Source organism: Muntiacus reevesi, chromosome 18 (genome assembly GCF_963930625.1).
Source record: "Muntiacus reevesi chromosome 18, mMunRee1.1, whole genome shotgun sequence".
Lineage (NCBI taxonomy): Eukaryota > Metazoa > Chordata > Mammalia > Artiodactyla > Cervidae > Muntiacus > Muntiacus reevesi.
Genome location: NC_089266.1, coordinates 44,595,505 through 44,614,165, shown reverse-complemented (window position 1 = coordinate 44,614,165; position 18,661 = coordinate 44,595,505). Strand labels below are relative to the sequence as shown.

General features: G+C 53.1%; 1 protein-coding gene across 2 annotated transcripts in view; it reads left to right on the top strand.

Annotated features, from left to right (window-relative positions):
- Positions 1-18,417, top strand: part of ASIC2 (acid sensing ion channel subunit 2) — a 1,197,965-nt gene extending 1,179,548 nt beyond the window's left edge. For both annotated transcript variants that reach the window (XM_065909980.1, XM_065909978.1), the window contains exons 4-10: positions 2,099-2,249; positions 4,762-4,818; positions 6,532-6,685; positions 8,729-8,820; positions 12,768-12,847; positions 15,551-15,619; positions 18,316-18,417. In XM_065909980.1, the coding sequence (XP_065766052.1) occupies positions 2,099-2,249; positions 4,762-4,818; positions 6,532-6,685; positions 8,729-8,820; positions 12,768-12,847; positions 15,551-15,619; positions 18,316-18,417 (705 nt within the window). The remainder of the gene's footprint in view (positions 1-2,098; positions 2,250-4,761; positions 4,819-6,531; positions 6,686-8,728; positions 8,821-12,767; positions 12,848-15,550; positions 15,620-18,315) is intronic.
- The last annotated feature ends 244 nt before the right edge of the window (positions 18,418-18,661 follow it).

Below are 18,661 nucleotides of genomic sequence, written 5' to 3'. Positions count from 1 at the left end.
AATGTGGTCGCCCTCCCCACTTCCCTCAGTACAACTGTTCTTGTGTCTGTCTTTCCCTGGGGATTCCAGGAAACAAATCTAGTTCTTCTTCCCTGAGACAGCCCTTCAGATATTTGAAGACAGTGCTTCAGGGTCCCCCTGAGGCTTTGCTTAGCCAGGATAAACAGTCCAGCCCACTTTCAGACACCCGTTGGTAAGCAAGAGCTGATGCTATACACACTGCAATTTTCCAGCTGCTGTGCCGTGCGAGGCTTCAGAAAACCTGATGGGACGAATATAAACCAGCCCCCCGCAGGGAAACCATGTTATCTGGATCGTGCGTACATGCGTACTCAGTCGTATCCGACTCTGCAATCTCATGCACTGTAGCCCGCCAGGCTCCTCTGTCCATGGAATTCTCCAGGAAAGACTACTAGAGTGGATTGCCATTTCCTACTCAAGGGGATCTTCCCAACCCAAGGATCGAACCCAAGTCTCTTGCATCTTCTAGATTGGCAAGAGGATTCTTGACTACTGGTGCCACCTGGAAGGCCCCAGGTCTGGATCATAACCTCTGAATTAAAAAAAGGGGGGGAGGGTAGTGACTGACCCTGAACAAACCACGGCCCATCCACAGAGCCTCACCCTCGACATTCTGGGTTCACCCACTGTGGGAAACCGTCTTAGAGGAAAAATAATGAGTCTCTCCCAAAATGATTTGACATCATTTTAGACCCCCAGCCTTGCCAAAAGTCATCATGAATTCTTCCCAAATCCAGTTTGTGTGCTTATGGATCTAATAGTGAGCAACGTGTGGACCCAGTTCATTCTAATCATACACTATCAAACGTACTTGTCAGTCCTCCCAATTTACAGATGGGGAAGCTGAGGTCCCGAGGAGAGCAGTGACTTATCCAAAGTTATACAGGAAATCTGCAAAATCCTGGTCCGCTCATGAACTCCAAAGAAAGATGAGAGAGTAATGCAGACCTTCAGGGGAAAGGAAGAAGAAATGAGCTGTAGGAAAAAACAAAAGAGAAAAGCTCTGAAAGGCCCTCTCTGGAGTGTTTTTCTCTCTCGCGTGTCAATTTCCTATAGAGACACAGAGACGATGTAATATATATACAAGCAAGGTTGAAGTCAGAAAGTCCTAGGTCCACATGCCGACTCTGCCAGTGACTTTGTGCATGACCTTAGACAGGCTACTTAACCTTTCTTTTTATTTGTTCTTTTATTTATTTATTTGACCACGCCGTGCATCATGTGGGATCTTAGTTCCCCGGCCAGGAATCAAACCACACCTGCTGTAGTGGAAGCATGGAATGTTAGCTACTGGAGTGCCAGGGAAGTCCCTATTAACCTTTCTTGTACTCAGCTTCCTCCCAAATAAAATTATAACAGGAACATCTCCCTCAAAGGAATCCCGTAAGCCTTAAAATAAAATACATAAAGAGATTTTTCTTCTCAGTTATGGTGGAGCAACTTATACTGAAACTAATGATTATAAACTCTGGCCTAAAGATTTCAAAAGTACTATTTGATGGGAGGGAGACTAAAAACAGGCCGGAACTGGCATGTTTATACAGACCTTGAAGGAAGGGAACCACCCTAGATGAAATACACATTTATCAATATTTATCGGATCACTCCTTTGAGGACACATCAACTTCTAAGGGAATATTATAGATACAGTTCAAGCAGAAAGCAGTCATCCTAGAGTTAAAAAAATCTCAAGTCAGAGTTCAGGGTTGCCAGAAGAGCTAAAAAATGGGGAGAAAAACCTTAGAAAGGAGGGAGGGGTTCACAGAGTCCTCCAATTTTATCCCACTTCTCTGCTGCGGAGAAATGGAAGACAACAAATTGTGGAAGTGGGAAGATGTGGCTGGGGTAAAAGACTTTGAGAAGATCAGCATTTATAGGGAAGGTTATAAAAGGTAAGTTAGGAGAACAGATTTTGGAGCCAGATGTTGAAGGCCTGGGAGGTCCCTGGAGTTTAGGCACTCACGCGGTAGCTGATCAGTTAATTGTTTTTTACTTGCATAAGTGAATGAAGGAGCCCCTGGGTGTGTTGCGGCTGAAGCTTCGGGGCTGACTGCTGGCCCTCCTTCCTGCCTTGCAGCTCACATACCTGCCCCCGCCGTGGGGCGAGTGCCGGTCCTCCGAGATGGGGCTCGACTTCTTTCCCGTTTACAGCATCACCGCCTGTAGGATCGACTGTGAGACCCGCTACATCGTGGAGAACTGTAACTGCCGCATGGTCCACATGCCAGGTCAGTGCCGGGGAGGGAGGCCACAGGGCGCTGGGGACTGCCGGCGGCCTTTGCATTTCTCACCCGACGGGATGCTCTTCACCCACTCCACGAGGATGCCCAGGGACTGTTCTGGGAAGACGGTTACTTGATGTGCAGACATTTCAGGGGCAGATGGGAACACCCAGTCTGGGCAACCACAGCAACATCCTGGTCTGCAGAGTGGACAGAAGTTTGGAGAACATTCCTCCCAGTGTCCAATATGTTTGCTAGTTGTCTGCTGTTCTTCCCTCCTAGAGCTAAGTGACCACATATCTGGATGCTTACAATTCTCCCATCCTGGTGTGGTACACATTCAGACATCCAGATGTTTCCTGCTTTCCTCCAGATATTTTCCCTTCTTGCATCCAAATGTCTAGCGCTCTTTCAAGTGAGACAAGAGTCCATCAGTCAGCAAATGGATGAGTGTGTCCTGACATTCCTATTGTCAGACTAACAATGCGCGTAGCCATCACTAGACGCAGTCGGCTTGCCACAGGCAGAAGGGGTTGGTGCTGACTGGGGCAGGAAGAGCTTGGTACTGCAGCGGAAGGAAGGACGACTGAGGCTACAATCAGTGGCCTTGGCTTCTAACTCAGCTCCCACCACATGACGGCTGTGTGACCTGGCACAAGTTACTAAACGTCTCTGTTCTTACCTCCATCATCTTTAAAACACAAACGTTTGCTGTTAGGAGGATAAAATTTAGCTAAGATATAAAAATGCTTTGTTGGGAATTCCCTGGCAGCCCAGTGGTTAGGATTCTGAGCTTTCACTGCAAGGGGGCCGGGCTTTGATCCCTGGTCAGGGAACCGAGATCCCACAGTGCAGCCAAAAAAAAAAAAAAAATACTTTGTTAATTGCAAATGTCAGTGGTGATTGTGTTAAGACATGGAGAGAAGGAATTGAGAGTACTGGTGACTGAAGACCTACTATGTGCAGGAAACTTTACTATTATATTTCATGGCTATTGTTTCATGATTATATCATAATCATAGTTAGTTTATCTAACTAAATCCTGACCTTGGACATTTAGCTCATTACCAATTGTTTTCTGTCATAACCAATGCTGAAATGAACATCCTTGGAGCTAAATTCTGAACAATTGCATTAGTAATCAGTAATTTCTCTAGTAAGCTAAATTTAGGATTATCAATCTTTAAAATAGCCTCTGAGAAGCAGGCAAAAATAGAATGGAGTAGAATACAAAACAAAAAGAGAAACATATCAGTTAAATTCTTATTATTAGAAAAGAGGAACCATTTCAGTTCTTCAGCTCTTGGGGAAAAAATAAGAGGGTTTGTGGTAGGCTTTGACATCTGTTGTTGTTCAGTCACTAAGCTGTGTCTGACTTTTGGCGGCCCCATGGGCTGCAGCACACCAGGCCTCTTGTCCTTCACCATCTCCCAGAGTTCACCCAAGTTCATGCCCATTGAATCAGTGATGCCATCCGACCATCTCTTCCTCTGCCATCCTCTTCTCCTCTTGCCTTCAACCTTTCCCAGCATCAGGGTCTTTTCCAGTGAGTTGGCTTTGACTTTAGCACGTGGGAAAAGAAAAAAAAAAAAAAAACAGTTCCGGATTTCTACAGAGACCAGAGAGAATCGAGCACTGGTAAATGCTACCTGGGCATCCCTGCGGCTCAGTGGTAAAGACTCTGCTGCCAATGCCAGAGATGCGGGTTCACTCCCTGAATCGGAAGGTCACCTGGAGAGGCAATGGCAACCCACTCCAGTAGCCTGGAGAATTCCATGGACAGAGGAGCCTGGCAGGCTACAGTCCACAGGGTCACAAGGAGTCAGACACGACTGAGAGACTAAACAACAAAAATGCTGCCTGCCTGATGCCGAGACTGGGTCACCAGCCAGCGAGGTTTCCCCACGGAGCCTGAGCCCAAGCCAGCGGAGAGATTTTAATCAGTCCCCACATGACACTGTTACCGGCATCTCCATTATAACGCGGAGTGAAGGGCACACAAAGGGGAGACTGACCAAGCAGCCTTCACTCACGGCAGCCTGCTGTGACGGAAAGAGCCCTAGGCTCGTGAGCACATGGACCTGGCTTCCAAGCCCACCTCCATCACTGCAGGCCTGGGAAAAGAGGGTAGTTAAACCTCAACTCTCTCACCAATCACGCAGACACAGTAGTTCCTATTTCCAAAGGTACCTAAGTGGGTTAGAGGGGATGATGCATGCCCAGCGCTTAGTAGGTAATTGCCACTGCCTCCCCACTGTCAACACTTTGCTGTCACCTATATGAACCAGGCTGTCCGACCTGGGAGAAATTAGCTAGATGGTTCCCATTATCACAGAGAGGATCAGAGCGCAGTCTTCTGGTCCCCCACTGCCCCCAGGGGGTCCTGATTGACAGCTGCCTTCTGACTGTCCACTAGGGAACTGCTGCCCCTCCCAAGTACCCAGATACATCCCTTCCCCCGGCCAAGGAGGGGAGGGGTTGCTGCCTGAATACCTCTCCCTGTCTTTCTTCTTTGCAGGGGATGCTCCTTTCTGTACCCCTGAGCAGCACAAGGAGTGTGCAGAGCCTGCCCTAGGTCAGTACCAGGGGCCCAGTGGAATGATGGGGTGGGGGCTGCGATTGAGACCTTAGAGACCTTCCAGGTGTGGGAGAGAGATGGGGGAAAGGGGATGGGGAAGGGTGAGGGGGAAAGAGGCTAGACAGGGTGGCATCCCTGCAGGGACAGGAGAGGGAGATGGAGAGGAGGGAGGAGAGAAGGGTGGGGGAGGGAACTGATGCTAGCGATGAGGGTGGAAACCCAACCAAGGAGAGAAAGGAGGCAGAGAGGTGGGGATAGAGGAGGAGTGAGTTTGGGAGGAGCAGAGAGCACTGAGGAATGCAGAGGAGCGGGCAGAGATGGAGAGAGAATGGACAGTGGGGACCGGTGGGCATGAAAGGAGCTTGGTGATACCTCCCAGCACACACCCTGGAGGTTATTCCCAAGCTGTCCTGTCCGCATTGCCCCCTTGAGCCAGGAGAGATGGGGTCAGGCAGAGGGGTGAGCCCCAGTGTGCATTCCTCAGGGACACAGGAGAGGCAGGAGCATCCCCCACCCCTCCTCCTGGGTGTTTGCTGGTCCACCCCACCCCCCACCCCGGAACACCCGCCCACCCCAGAAAACTTCCGGTGAGGCGGATCACACCCACAAGCTGCAACCCCAGAGTGTGACCCACTCCACACGCCCGCCTCTCCGAGATCTGGGAAATGATTTACAGGCAAGACAAGCAGGAAGTATTTAAATCAGCCGGACTCAAGTTTGCTCGGCAGTCATACTTGCTGGATCTAAATGGAGCAGTTCTGGACTCACGTGTCCAGATGCCTCCAGGAGGGCTGGCTGGAAAGAGGAGGGACTTCCGGTGGATGCAAAGACTCACTCTGTGTCCTCAGCCAGCCGGCAGAGGAGGCAGGCACCAGCTACGGGGGAGCCCCCGAGGGAAGACCAGGGAGCCTAGGGATTCAGACGCAGTGGCCCCCCACTCTTGCCTGCGATGAACAGCCCCCTCTGTAGATGAGATCTGACACTGAGAGCAGAGAAGAAGGCCCTGGGATGGTCAGAGGTCCAGGACTCCCTTGGAGCCCATGCTTCCAAAGTGGTGCCCCATACGTACAAAAGTTAACCTAACAGTAAAGAAAGCAGAGGGAACACAGAACCAAAAGTAACAGAAAAAGGACTTCCCTGGGGGTCCAGTGGTGAAGAATCCGCCTGCAAATGTGGAGGGCTCGGGTTCCATCCCTGGTCCACATGTCGAGCAGCAACTAAGCCCCCATGTGCCATAACTAACGAAGCCCGTTTGCCCTAGAGCCCGTGTTCCTCAACAAGAGAAGCCACCCCAGTGAGAACCAGAGAGAAGCCCCTGCTAGCCGCAACTAGAGAAAAGCCCACATGGAGCAACAGAGACCCAGCAGGGCCAAAAATAATAAATAAATAAAATCAAATTTAAAAACTCAACTGAAAGGGATGCAGAAATTATTCAGATAATAAAATTAGCTGACAAGTACATTAAAACAGTTATTAAAAAAAAAAAGTAACATAGAAAGAGTAGGCGCTTTTGCAACCATTCATACGTTCATCAACCTCGAGCAAAAGCCCAGCTCCCCTTCTCTCCACAGCCGCCCACCCCTCATTCACCCAGAGGGCGCCTCCTCCCAGCTCACTTCTCTGCTGTAGGAACCCAGGAGCCGGCTACTCTGGGCCCAGAGGTCCCAGTCCCCTGCACCCAACTCAGCCCTGCCTCCCTCTCCCCTGCAGGTCTGCTGGCAGAAAAGGACAGTAATTACTGTCTCTGCAGGACCCCCTGCAACCTGACCCGCTACAACAAAGAGCTCTCCATGGTGAAGATCCCCAGCAAGACATCAGCCAAGTACCTCGAGAAGAAATTTAACAAATCAGAAAAATATATCTCGTAAGCTAAATGGACAGGGTAGAGGCTGGTGGGGGGTGGAGGGACCAAGAAAATATGGGAAGGTGGGGGGACAGTCAAGGAAGAAGATAAAGGTAAGCAGTTAGTTCCATCTGGCAGATGTTAATTGAGTACCTGCTCTCAGCCAAGTTCTGTGCTCAGAGTATGAAGACAAAGCGCGTTAAGAGGCAGTGCCATCTTTCAGGAGCTTACAGACCGATAGAGACAAATACAACACAGAGAGCTGTCCAGGCTGGTGCAGATAATAAGAGAGGTCGTTGGCCATACTTTGCAGAGGGGTGCTGTCAAGGACAGTTTCAGAGATGTTTTTACACGATGCAGAGAAGTTTTCCAGGCAGATTTTGCATATTCTGTTCCCTCTGCCTAGAATGCTTTTCCTCTCACTCTTCACCCAACTGGTTCCTCGTTTCGCAGGGCTCCATTTAAATGTCATTTCTTTGGACCAATAAATTGGGCCCCCTCCTGTCATTCTTCTCTCGAAACACTCAGGTGTTTTCCTTTATAATACTCGCCACTGTGTGTAATTCAATATTCATGTGGCTGTTTCCTTCAATTACCTGCCTGCCCCTTGAGGGCACAAACCTTTCTTTTTTTATTCTCTGCTGTGGAGTGCCTGGCATGGAGTTGATGCTCAAAAAAGTAATCTTTGAATAAAATAAATGAAAGAGAAGAGGGTGTCACAAGAGTACAGCAAAAGGAAGCCGGGGGGCTGATGTGAGTCTTAGAGGCTGAGCTGGGCGGGAATGGGAGTCAGGGAGTAGATTTGATTCTAAGAGGGTAGGGAGCCACAGAAGAGGTTCAGGCAGGCAAGTGATAGGCTCACTTCTGCATTTTAGCTGACATGTTCTATGGTAGAACCTTCTAGAAATGTTCAATCTCCATGATGTCCTATGTGGTGGCCACTGGCCACCTGTTACTATTGAGCATTTTAAATGCAGCCTGGCTGATGGAGGCACGGGATGCTAATTCTGTGTTATGTGGGTTAGTTGAGAGGTTTTAGGAAGACCCAGTTAAGAGGATGGATGGGCAGACAGATGGGCGGAAGGGAGCTGGGTCAGAGGCAGTTGTAATAAACCAGGCGAGAGATGGTGGATGGCTCCTGGGTGAGCCTCATGTGGAGAGGGCTTCTCCCGCTCTTACCCACCCTCAGGTCTACACACCGGACCGCCACCCCACCCTAGTCCACATCAGCTCCTCTGGCCCCGAAGGCACATGATGGATGCAGGGTGTTAATTTCAACCCTCCTCCAGCCTCTCCCTCCCACGCGGTCACCAGCTCTCATCCTGGGATGGTGTGTGCCCCTTGAGGGCAAGGGGCACCAAGGCCATTCATGAGCAGCACCAAAGAATCAGGGTAACTGTGTCGATAGGAGGGGCCAGGCCCCACGGCTGCAAACGTTCTGCTGATGGTAATGGCTTCTCCCACCGAGATGTGTCTCATGAATACAACTGCCCCAAAGAGCAGAAGGGAACTGAGGTGCTTCTGCCAGAAAACCCCACAGCCAGATGTAGGTTTGCTCCCTAAAAACCCTCCCTGGCTCCTGCAGCTAACTTGGTGATGCTGGGGTAGGGCCCCCACCAGGAGCAGCTTGCCGTCAATCCCAGTAAGAACTGGGGGCCTCTCTAGAGTGAGCAGGGGAGGTAAATTGGGGGCAGGCAAGCAAGCCTTGTTAAGTGAGTTCTGAGCTCACTTGCACATAAGGACCCAGGCAGACCCCCTGGGGCATAGGGCCCTGGAGGCCTGGCAGGACTCCTGGAAAAGGGGGCAGAGAGAGGGTGGGTGAGCAATAAGGGTCCAAGGGGAGAGCTGACATACCCCTCCAGGCCCGTGAAGAGCACTGGGCTGGGAGTCACGACTTCCCGGTTCAAGCCCCAGCTCTGTGACTAACCAGTTCTAACATGGAGCCCATTGTCTCACGTCCCCGGGCCTCTGTTTCCCTTTCTGTCCATGGGAAAATTGTATGATATGATCCCTGTGGATTCTCATGATTCTCACCACATGTGACACTGAACATTTCCCCCACAGAGAAAACATCCTCGTTCTGGATATATTTTTTGAAGCTCTCAATTATGAGACCATCGAACAGAAGAAGGCATATGAAGTCGCTGCCTTACTTGGTAAGTCAGAGTGTCCGTTGCACAAATGTCCACATCTCACGGGGATGGACAGGGTCTCAAAGAGTTGGACACGACTGAAGCGACTTAGCACGCATGCATGCATGCAGGGTAACATGGGGCTTCCCAGCTGGCTCAGACGGTAAAGAAAGGGCGTTTTGCCCATGATGCAGGAGATGCAAGTTTGATCCCTGGGTCGGGAAGATCCCCTGGAGAAGGAAATGGCAACCCACTCCAGTATGCTGGCCTGGAAAATCCCACGGACAAAGGAGCCTGGTGGGCTACAGTCCACGGGGTCACAAAGAGTCGGTCACCACTGAGCAACTAAGTACACAAGAGGGTGGGAGGAAGGGGGGACGGGCAGGTGGGCGGCCAGATGGTGACTCTAAAAGAGTCCAGCCTTTTCATTCACTATTGCTCCCTCTTCCCTTGCACTGCTCCTGCCCCAGAGTGGGAAGCACTCCATGCGGCGGTGTTAGGCCCAGTTCATTCCCTGATCTAATCTCAGTTTCCCCATTGACACAATGAGGCAGGTGAGCCAGCCATTCTCTCGGGACCCTTCCAGCACTGCCCTCTCAGATTCCACAGTCTTCCGCCCCCTGATTGGAGTCAGAGCCCTGGGGCCGTGGTGGATAGGTGCAGCGGGGCTGAGCTATGGATGGTCCCAGGGAGCAGACACCCAAGGGTCCCACCCATGGAGGCCCCACCTGGAAAACAATGTTGCCACGTTGAGAAGGCCAGTTGCCCCTGGACTGAGAGCTCTTTGTCAAACCCTAAAAAAGGGCCACATAGTCCCAGAAATCGACAAACCTGACGGCCACCCTACCTTAGTTCACATCAGCTCCTCTGCCCGCAAGGATGCCAGATGTTAATTTCAACCCTGCCCCAACCCAGCTTAAATTTAACAAGATCCCTGAGGGTGCACAGTTAAAAGACCTACCCTGAACCCATCCCCCCAACTCCCACTCACCCTCAAGAAAGGATCCGATGTCTGTGGCTTCAAGGAAAAAATAACTCTTGTCTCTGTGAACTGAAGTAGGTGAGCGAGGCATCCTGAGTGGGGGGCACGGGAGACAGACACCTTCTACCTGGAAGTTCAAGGGGAGCACAAGTCAGAGGCTGCTGCACACCAGCCCGGAGAATGTGGGCTGGTGGCTTCACGTCACTGAACCTCAGGTCCCTCATCTGTAGAATGGGTCTAATAAAACCCTCCGTGAGTTTGCCATGATGGTGAAATGTGATCAAGTCCCAGCCCACAGAAGGCCCATAAACAGTGGTTTCTGGCATCCAGGCAGACACTCTTCTAGGAAGCGGCGGACACCGCAGGGTCCCCACTAAGGTGGTCATCACTGAGAGCCCTGGAGATGGTTGTGGCCAGAGAGGGACTGTGCTCAGAGACTCGCGGGCTGGGCCGGGGCTAAAGCCACGCCCCTGTCACCGAGGACACGCCTCCTTCCCTCTGCTCCCCTCCCCCACACACGCATGTGCGCTAGTGCGCACGCGCGCTCTCTCACACGCCAGCCGCGGAAAATCGCGCTGCCATATGTACCTCTCGCGAGAAGAGTGAGTGCGGCTTGCCAGCCCTGGGTCAGGAAGTCCACACTAGCCGCTGCCTCCCCGCCCTGTGGCCCGCCTTCCCCTCACTCAGAGAGCACGCCTCAGCCCAGCGTACACACAGGCACCAGGGTGATACACACACACTAGTGCACACCTGCACAGACCCACGTGCAAACCACGCAACTCCAGAGACACGCAGATGCACGCATGCCTACACACCTATACCTGCCATAGACAAGCACGCTCACACCTCCTCCACGCATTCAGACGCACTGTGCCCACCCCCACAAAGCCACCGTTAGACACACTCGTGTGCCACCTACATAAAGCCATTGGTGGCCGGACGTAAGGCCTGCTTCTGTCCCGAACATGCACACACAATGCACCCTGGCACGCCCTCCACACTCCGCCACACGGCTCACACATACAGCCGCCCCCCACAGGCACGTGCATGTGTATACACCTGCAGTGAGCCTCCATCAAGGACATTAGAGGGGGTGGGGGGAGTGGGAAGGAAGCGGGGGCTCTGGTGTGCCCAACACCAAGTCCCCCCCGGGAAGAGCCCCCTTCCCACCACCGCAGCTTGCTCACCTGGGGATGTGTTGCTGGGCTTCTCCCAGCCACAGTCAGGGAGGAGTGGGCAAGTGTGCTCATCAGAAAGTTCTCGGACCAAGAGGTCAGCCTGGAATCTCCAGGAGATGGTACACCCACCCCCAACAGTGCCCCCCACTCCCGGCGCTCTTCCTAGCCCAGCGGCTCACAGTCCTAGAGGTCACAGCTGAAAACGGCTTCACTGTTCATCTCCGACGCTCCCCCAGCCACCTCCACCGCCAAATGTTCCTGGTAGGCGAAGCTGTTGAGAAGGTCAGGGCTTATCAAAGCCACACAGCCAGCTGGTGGCCGCCCTCCGTATTCACAGCCTCAGGGCCCTGTGCTCCGACACACTGCCTCTGGAGCAGAGCATTTGGGGGCTCTCAGGGGATCAGAACCCCCTTAAGAATCTGATAATAGCTTCTGAAATACGGACTCTCCAGCTACAAACGCCCAGATACCCACACGTAACGATTTGCATTCAATTTGAGGAGTCTCCAAGCATTGGAAGGTCCCACAGGAGAGTGGTTCTCAAACTCTGGTGGGCTGGAGAACCATCTGGGAACGTAAAAGTCCTGACCTCCAGTCCCCAGTCCCGGAGACTCTGATTGCATAGGCCCCAGGGCTTCCCTGGTGCCTCAGATGGTAAAGAATCCACCTGCAATGCGGGAGACCTGGGTTCAGTCCCTGGGTTGGGAAGATCCCCTGGAGGAGGGCATGGCAACCCACTCCAGTATTTTTGCCTGGAGAATCCCCATGGACAGAGGAGCCTGGCGGGCTCCAGTCCATGAGGTTGCAAAGAGTCAGACACAACTGAGCGACTAAGCACAGCAGGTAAGTGCAGCCATCTATACTGATTACAAGTCTCCCAGGAGTTTGATACAAGGGGATCAGAAGACCCCTGGTCCACGGGGATCATGTACTCAGGGCAAGAACCTGTACTCTAGAAGGAGACCAAAGGACTCCCCTTGTGGTCCAGTGGTTAAGCATCTACCTGCCAGTGCAAGGGTTCAATCCCTGGTCCTGGAAGATCGCACAGGGTGTGGAGCAGCTAAGCCTGTGCACCGCAACTGCTGAGCCTGTGCTCTGGAGCCTGCGAGCTGCAACTTGTGAAGCTCATGCGCCTAGAGCCCGTGCTCCGCAACAAGAGGAGCCACCGCAGTGAGCAGCCCGCACACCGCAGGGAAGAGTAGCCCTGCTCACCGCAACCAGGGAAAGCCTGCGCCTAGCAATGAAGGCCCAGCGCAGCCAAAAATGATAAAAGTAAATAGACTGAACATTTACCTTTAGGGAGGGGAGACAGATGCTTCCAAGGACTTCATCCCAAGGGTGAGAGGGGCCTCAAGACGGCCTCGAAGGCCCTGTCGTAATTGGGGGGTGTCTCCTATGTGCCTGCCCCTGAGACCCCCACTCAGGACACTGACACACGTCTCGGGCTAGACTGTGCCCTCGCCCGGGGCAGGGCCACACACGTCTCATCTGTTCCCAGCCCGGAGCCAAGCCTGGCCCCAACAGTGTGGCTCCGAATGGAACTGAACCAGGCCGTCAGCCCAGGAGGTTCATTCCAGGCCCCTCAAGTAAGCATCCAGGCTAGTTCCCACCCCCGTGGGTGCTGAAACCCAGCAGCTCTCAGAGCAGCGCAGTGAGGGAGCGGCTTGTCCAGGGCCTGCCCTCCTGGCCCGGGCCCCGCCTCTGGGAAGGGGCCCTCTCAGAAAGCCTGCTTTCCGAGTTCTCCGGCCATTTGACCTTCCAGAAGCTCTGTCAGGAAAGCCAAGTCTTGTCTTCTCTCTCTCTCTCTCCAGGTGATATTGGTGGTCAGATGGGATTGTTCATTGGTGCTAGTATCCTTACAATACTAGAGCTCTTTGATTATATTTATGAGGTAAGATGTTGGGATTGCTCGTGGGGGACCACCAGGCGCCCTCATCCTGCCCCGACGCCCAGAACTAGAGCACGGGGCGGGGAGAGCTCGGCCTGCCTCCACCCAGGGCTGCCTTCCCCTCCCTGTGTGTGGACACTGTCTGTCCCCGCGCCCCAGGCACCGGGGAGGGGTGGGTGTGAGACACGGCAGCCGCAGGCCTATCCCCAGGGCCGTCTTCACCCGCACGCAGGGAGCCGGAGGGATGAGCAGGAGGGCATGAGCCAGTGCAGGGGCCGGCGCGGAGCCCCTGGGCCCCATGTGGGGCTTGTGCGTGGGTGTGTCTGCACCCACACACTCACACCACACACACTTATACCATACCCATGCACAACATACACACACACATACCCCACACCTCCACACACACACATGCCACACACACTCCACATACACTCCACACACACACAGACACCACGCTTATACCATACTCATGCACAACATACACACACACATACCCCACACCCTCCACACACACACACATGCCACACTCCACATCCAGTCCACACCCACCACTCGCATACACATGCTATACACACACACATCGCACACACTAATACCACACTCACATATAACATACACACACATATACCCCACACACTCCACACATACATGTACCACACACACTCCATATAAACTCCACATACATACCAGTCATATACACATGCTATACACACACACATCACACAAATACTACACTCACATACAACATACACACACATATACCCCACACACTCCACACATACATGTTCCACACACATGTATACCACACACTCCACATACATATATTCCACACACTTGCACCACACACACACACCCCACACACGCTTATACCATACCCATACACAACATATACACACACACACCCCACACACTCCACACACACACATACCACACACATTCCACATCCAGTCCACACACACACCACTTGCATACACATGCTATACACACACACATCACACACTAATACCACATTCACATATAACATAGACACACACATGTACCCACACACTCCACACATACATGTGCCACACACACTCCACATAAACTCCACATACATACCAGTCACATGCACATGCTATACACACATCATACAAATACCACACTCACATATAACATACACACACATAAACCCCACATACTCCACACATACATGTACCACACACACATATACCACACACTCCACATACACATATGCCACACACACTTATACCACACTTACACACACTGCTCACAAATACATATGCCACAGGCACACAACATATACTATACACACACACACCATTTGCACACACGTAACATGCACATACATCATATACACTAATAACACACTCACATATAACAATACACATACATATACCCACACACATACCACACACTCTACACACACATATTGCACACACACTTACACCACACTCACACACTGCTCACAAATTCACACATACATCACAGTTAAACCACATACACTGTACACACACACCATTTGCACACACATACATCACACACACTTATACCACACTCACACACAACATATACACACACATATACCACATACACACACATATCACACACATATACCACACACATACCATACTCAGACCACACATGCACACACACTCCACACATGCACATACACACATATTAACACTTATACCACACTCACACACTGCTCACAAATACACACACACCACATGTGCACACACACACCTGCCCTCCAGGTGACCCATCACCGGATCAGCACCTTCTGGGGTCCAGGCAGGTTTAGGGGAGGACACTCCTGAGACGTCATCAACCCTGAGCAGGAAGAGTAAGGGCACTCCCCCGCTCTGGTTCAGGGAGCTGTCGCCCTCAGGAGGCAGCTGGAACAGAGCCTCTGAAAGCTTCTCACACAGCAAACAGCAGCTTCAGGCACTGTGTGCTCCAGGGGCTCATCAGTCTTCCCACTGCATTCCTCCCAGCCCTGGGCTGGCTCCAGGGACTCCAGAATCCCCCAGGGAAGCCACCTGGGGTCTCAGCCCAGCAGACGGGGCCTGCACCGCAGTGGCCTGCCTCCCAGAGGGGACCGGCAATGGCCAGAGGCCACGGGGGTCACTGTGGGGAGTGGAGAGCCCGGGTGACCAGGGACCTGTGGATGCCGCACCCCACCTCTCAGCGTGGTGACCGTGTTCCCATGCTGGGTCCCACAGCCAGATTTTGTTCTGCCCTGTTTAATCATTTCTGTGCAAAGATGTAGAAAGTTATAGAAATTGAATCACATCAGAAAACATATTTAATAACTACTCTCTTGTTGAGGATGAAATGTTAGCACATTTGTGTCCCAACCTTGTGAACTGTGGAGTTTTCAGGCCTCAAAAGTGATGAGTAACTGTCCCCCCAGGACAGATGAGGAACCGGCCACGCTGAGAGACCAGACCGAGCAAGACCACACCGCGGCCCTCCCGTGTTCCCGCGCCGCCCCCCTCCCCGCCCAGGCTCTAGCTCCTGCACCAAAAGCTTGGCTGGGACCCTAGTTCGGGCTGCCAGGCTGGGCTCCCATACACGTCTATCCAGCTGCAGCCCAGGCGGCCGCTGCCCCTGCCTCCCCAGCCAAACCACGTGGAAGGAGGTCTCTCTCGCTACCTTGATGCCTTTCTCCCGGCCTGACCTTCCTTCCTGCCTTTCTTGCAGCTGATCAAAGAGAAGCTATTAGACCTGCTTGGCAAAGAAGAGGAGGAAGGGAGCCACGATGAGAACGTGGTAAGGGCGGCCGGCAGGGGGCTGCGGGTTGGTTAGTTCCTTGGTGTGTACAAGCCGCGTGAATTCAGATGCCGGTGCCAGGCAGGATGGGAGTGCTCCATCACACACCTTTCCATAGCTCGAGACCCTCCACAGCTCCCAGGTTTGAGGACACTCCAGCTGAACCTTGAGCCTCTCTCTGAGACCCACCCTGGAACCCAGTTGTAGGTTGGATCTGCTCCATGGATGCAACAGAGACCAGGAGATGCTTCTGCCTGGACCAGCTCAGCTACTCCCCGGCCAGAAGCCACGGCCCTCTTCTCGTGCCTTGGGAGACCAAGGAGAGGCTCCATGTAGACCCACTCCTGTATTCCCTAGGTGGCAGAATGTGAGCAGGAAGGCCCCTGTTACTCTACCCCATTTGAACAGGACATAGGGTGTGGGGCCCTCTGAAGTAGTGGTGTTTCAGCAGCTAAGTCGTGTCCCACTCTTTGCAACCCCACGGACTGTAGTCAACCAGGCTCCTCTGTCCATGAACTTCTCCAGGCAAGGATACTGAAGTGAGTTGCCATTTCCTTCTCCAAGGGATCGTCCAAACCCAGGGATCGAACCCGCATCTCCTGCTTAGCAGGCAGATTCTTTGAAATAGAATAGAAGGTAGAAATAGGTAGAAGCAACAACACCGATAACTGCTGACCTTTGTAAGCCTGGTATGTATCAGGCACTGTGTTAGGTGCCTTAAGAGTGACACGTCGTTTCAACCCTAGAGGAAGGGCTGTTCTTATCTCCTTTTTGTATATGAGGCAGTTGTGGCCCAGAGGCCCAGGCTACGGAGCTGGGGGGCACCCTAGCCTCCTTCCTACTCTGCCTCTCTTTCCTCAATTCTAAGAGGTAGCCCCTCTTATACTGTCCACAATCTCCTTCCCAGATTCAACCTGTTCCTGGACCCTGGTCTCCACTGAAGGTTGTGGGTATCACCGACTTCCCCCAAGTCAACACCGCAGCCCCAAGAGAACACCGCATTCCATGACCATTGCCGCCTTAAAATCATAACATCCCAAGTGGATCCCAGCCTCCTCCTCCTCCTCCTCCTCCTCCTATCTGGGCTCCTGTTTCTGCTCCAGACACTGTTTCTCCACTCATCTCCCAGGCTAAACATCCCACTTTGATTCTCTCAGGTCCCTACAGCTTCTTTTTGAACAGAAGACAGCTTCTGTGGAGGGGAGGGCAGTGTGGGTGGAAGGAGCCCCGGGCTCTGGACTCAGCTGACCCGCCTGGATCCCAGGGCCCTTCTTTCCAGCTGCACACCTGAAGGCACATTACCTCCCTCTCTGAGCAGCTTCCGGATCACTGGGACCTCAGGGGGTGCCATCAGATTAAATGAGACACACAGGCCCTGGGAAGCAATGAGCTGGGACTAGTTTGTAGTAAGCGCTCAGCGAACTACTCAGAGAGTAATTACTCATGGATGGAGCTCAGGCTCCATCCCCTTGCCCCACCCTCCCTTCTGCCTTCAGAATGTCTCAGAGACATAGCCTCCTCCTTTGCACCACTCCGAGCCTCAGCCTCATCTAATCTGCCCCAATTCTTGGCACAGAATTCTGCTCACATCCCTCCCAGCCTCCAGCCCTCTGCAGGGCCAGGAATCACCCAGAAGATTCAAAGGCACCTCAGCCCCGCCCTGCTCAGGGACCCGAGATAACCCTTCCTTGAGGCCAAGGTCCCTTCCCAAGGTCCTTTGGGGGCAGCTGGGATCAGGGGTCAGACTCCCAGCTGAGACCTCCACTGTTTTGCCTCAGCAATCAAGCAGCCCCTCCTGCCCAGGTCAGGCCACAGGTGGCCCCTCCTCCACCCCAGGTGGACCCAACAGAGGTCCAAGGATGAGGGCCGGATGGGTCACCCCCACCCCAAGGCTACTCACCACTCAGATATAGCTTCCAGTGACACAGCAGGGGGCCTCTGGAGAGGTCCACAGGCTATAAACATGGGATATATTGTACATCGCAGGAAATACAGCTACCACCCTTGAGCTGTTCTGTTCCTTATAGATGTGCTAAGTCACTTCAGTCGTGTTGGAATCTTTGAGACTCCACGTGTAGCACGCCAGGTTCCTCTGTCCATGGGATTCTCCAAGCAAGAATCCTGGAGGGGTTGCCATTTCCTTCCCCAGGGAATCTTCCCAACCCAGGGATCTAACCTGCATCTCCTGCATTGGCAGGCAGATTCTTTTTTTTTTTTTCTTTTTTCTTTTTTTTTCAGTGGGTTTTGTCATACATTGATATGAATCAGCCATAGACTTACACGTATTCCCCATCCCGATCCCCCCTCCCACCTCCCTCTCCACCCGATTCCTCTGGGTCTTCCCAGTGCACCAGGCCCGAGCACTTGACTCAAGGCAGGCAGATTCTTTATCACTGAGCCACCTGGGAAGCCCTTAGAGAGAAGGTCAAACTAGATGCTAAACCCCATCACCAGGAAGCTCCCTCCGCACTCTGGGGGAGCGCCTAGGTGGACAGTGGAGAGGATTCTGAAGGCAGTGAGGCCCCCCCAGCTTCATGCCCAAAAATGGCAACCCAGCACCAGAGGGGGTTGGGGCGCAGCGGCAGCGCCTGGGAGAGCCCACCGTGGGCGGCATGGTTCCCAGGGCCTGGGCTGGGCTGCAGGGGCCCTGGGACACATTTTTGCTGAATGAACATCAACTTTCCTCTCCTCGCCAGAGCACTTGTGACACGATGCCAAACCACTCCGAAACCATCAGCCACACTGTGAACGTGCCCCTGCAGACGGCCCTGGGGACCCTGGAGGAGATTGCCTGCTGACGGCCCTCGGACCCCCCCGGCACCACCACCCCCCACCCCCAAACAGACCTGGCCCGGGACCAGGGCAGGGGACCGCAGGCTCAGGTGGGATGGCCCCTGCCCACCGACAGAGAGAAGCAAGAGCCCCCTATGCACACATGGCAAACTCTGCTGAAACCTCGCTCCGGCCACGTCTGGCACGACGCGTCCTCGGGCCCCGCCGCCGCGCGTCCGCGTCCGACTCTCTTAGGAGACGTGAGTCCCG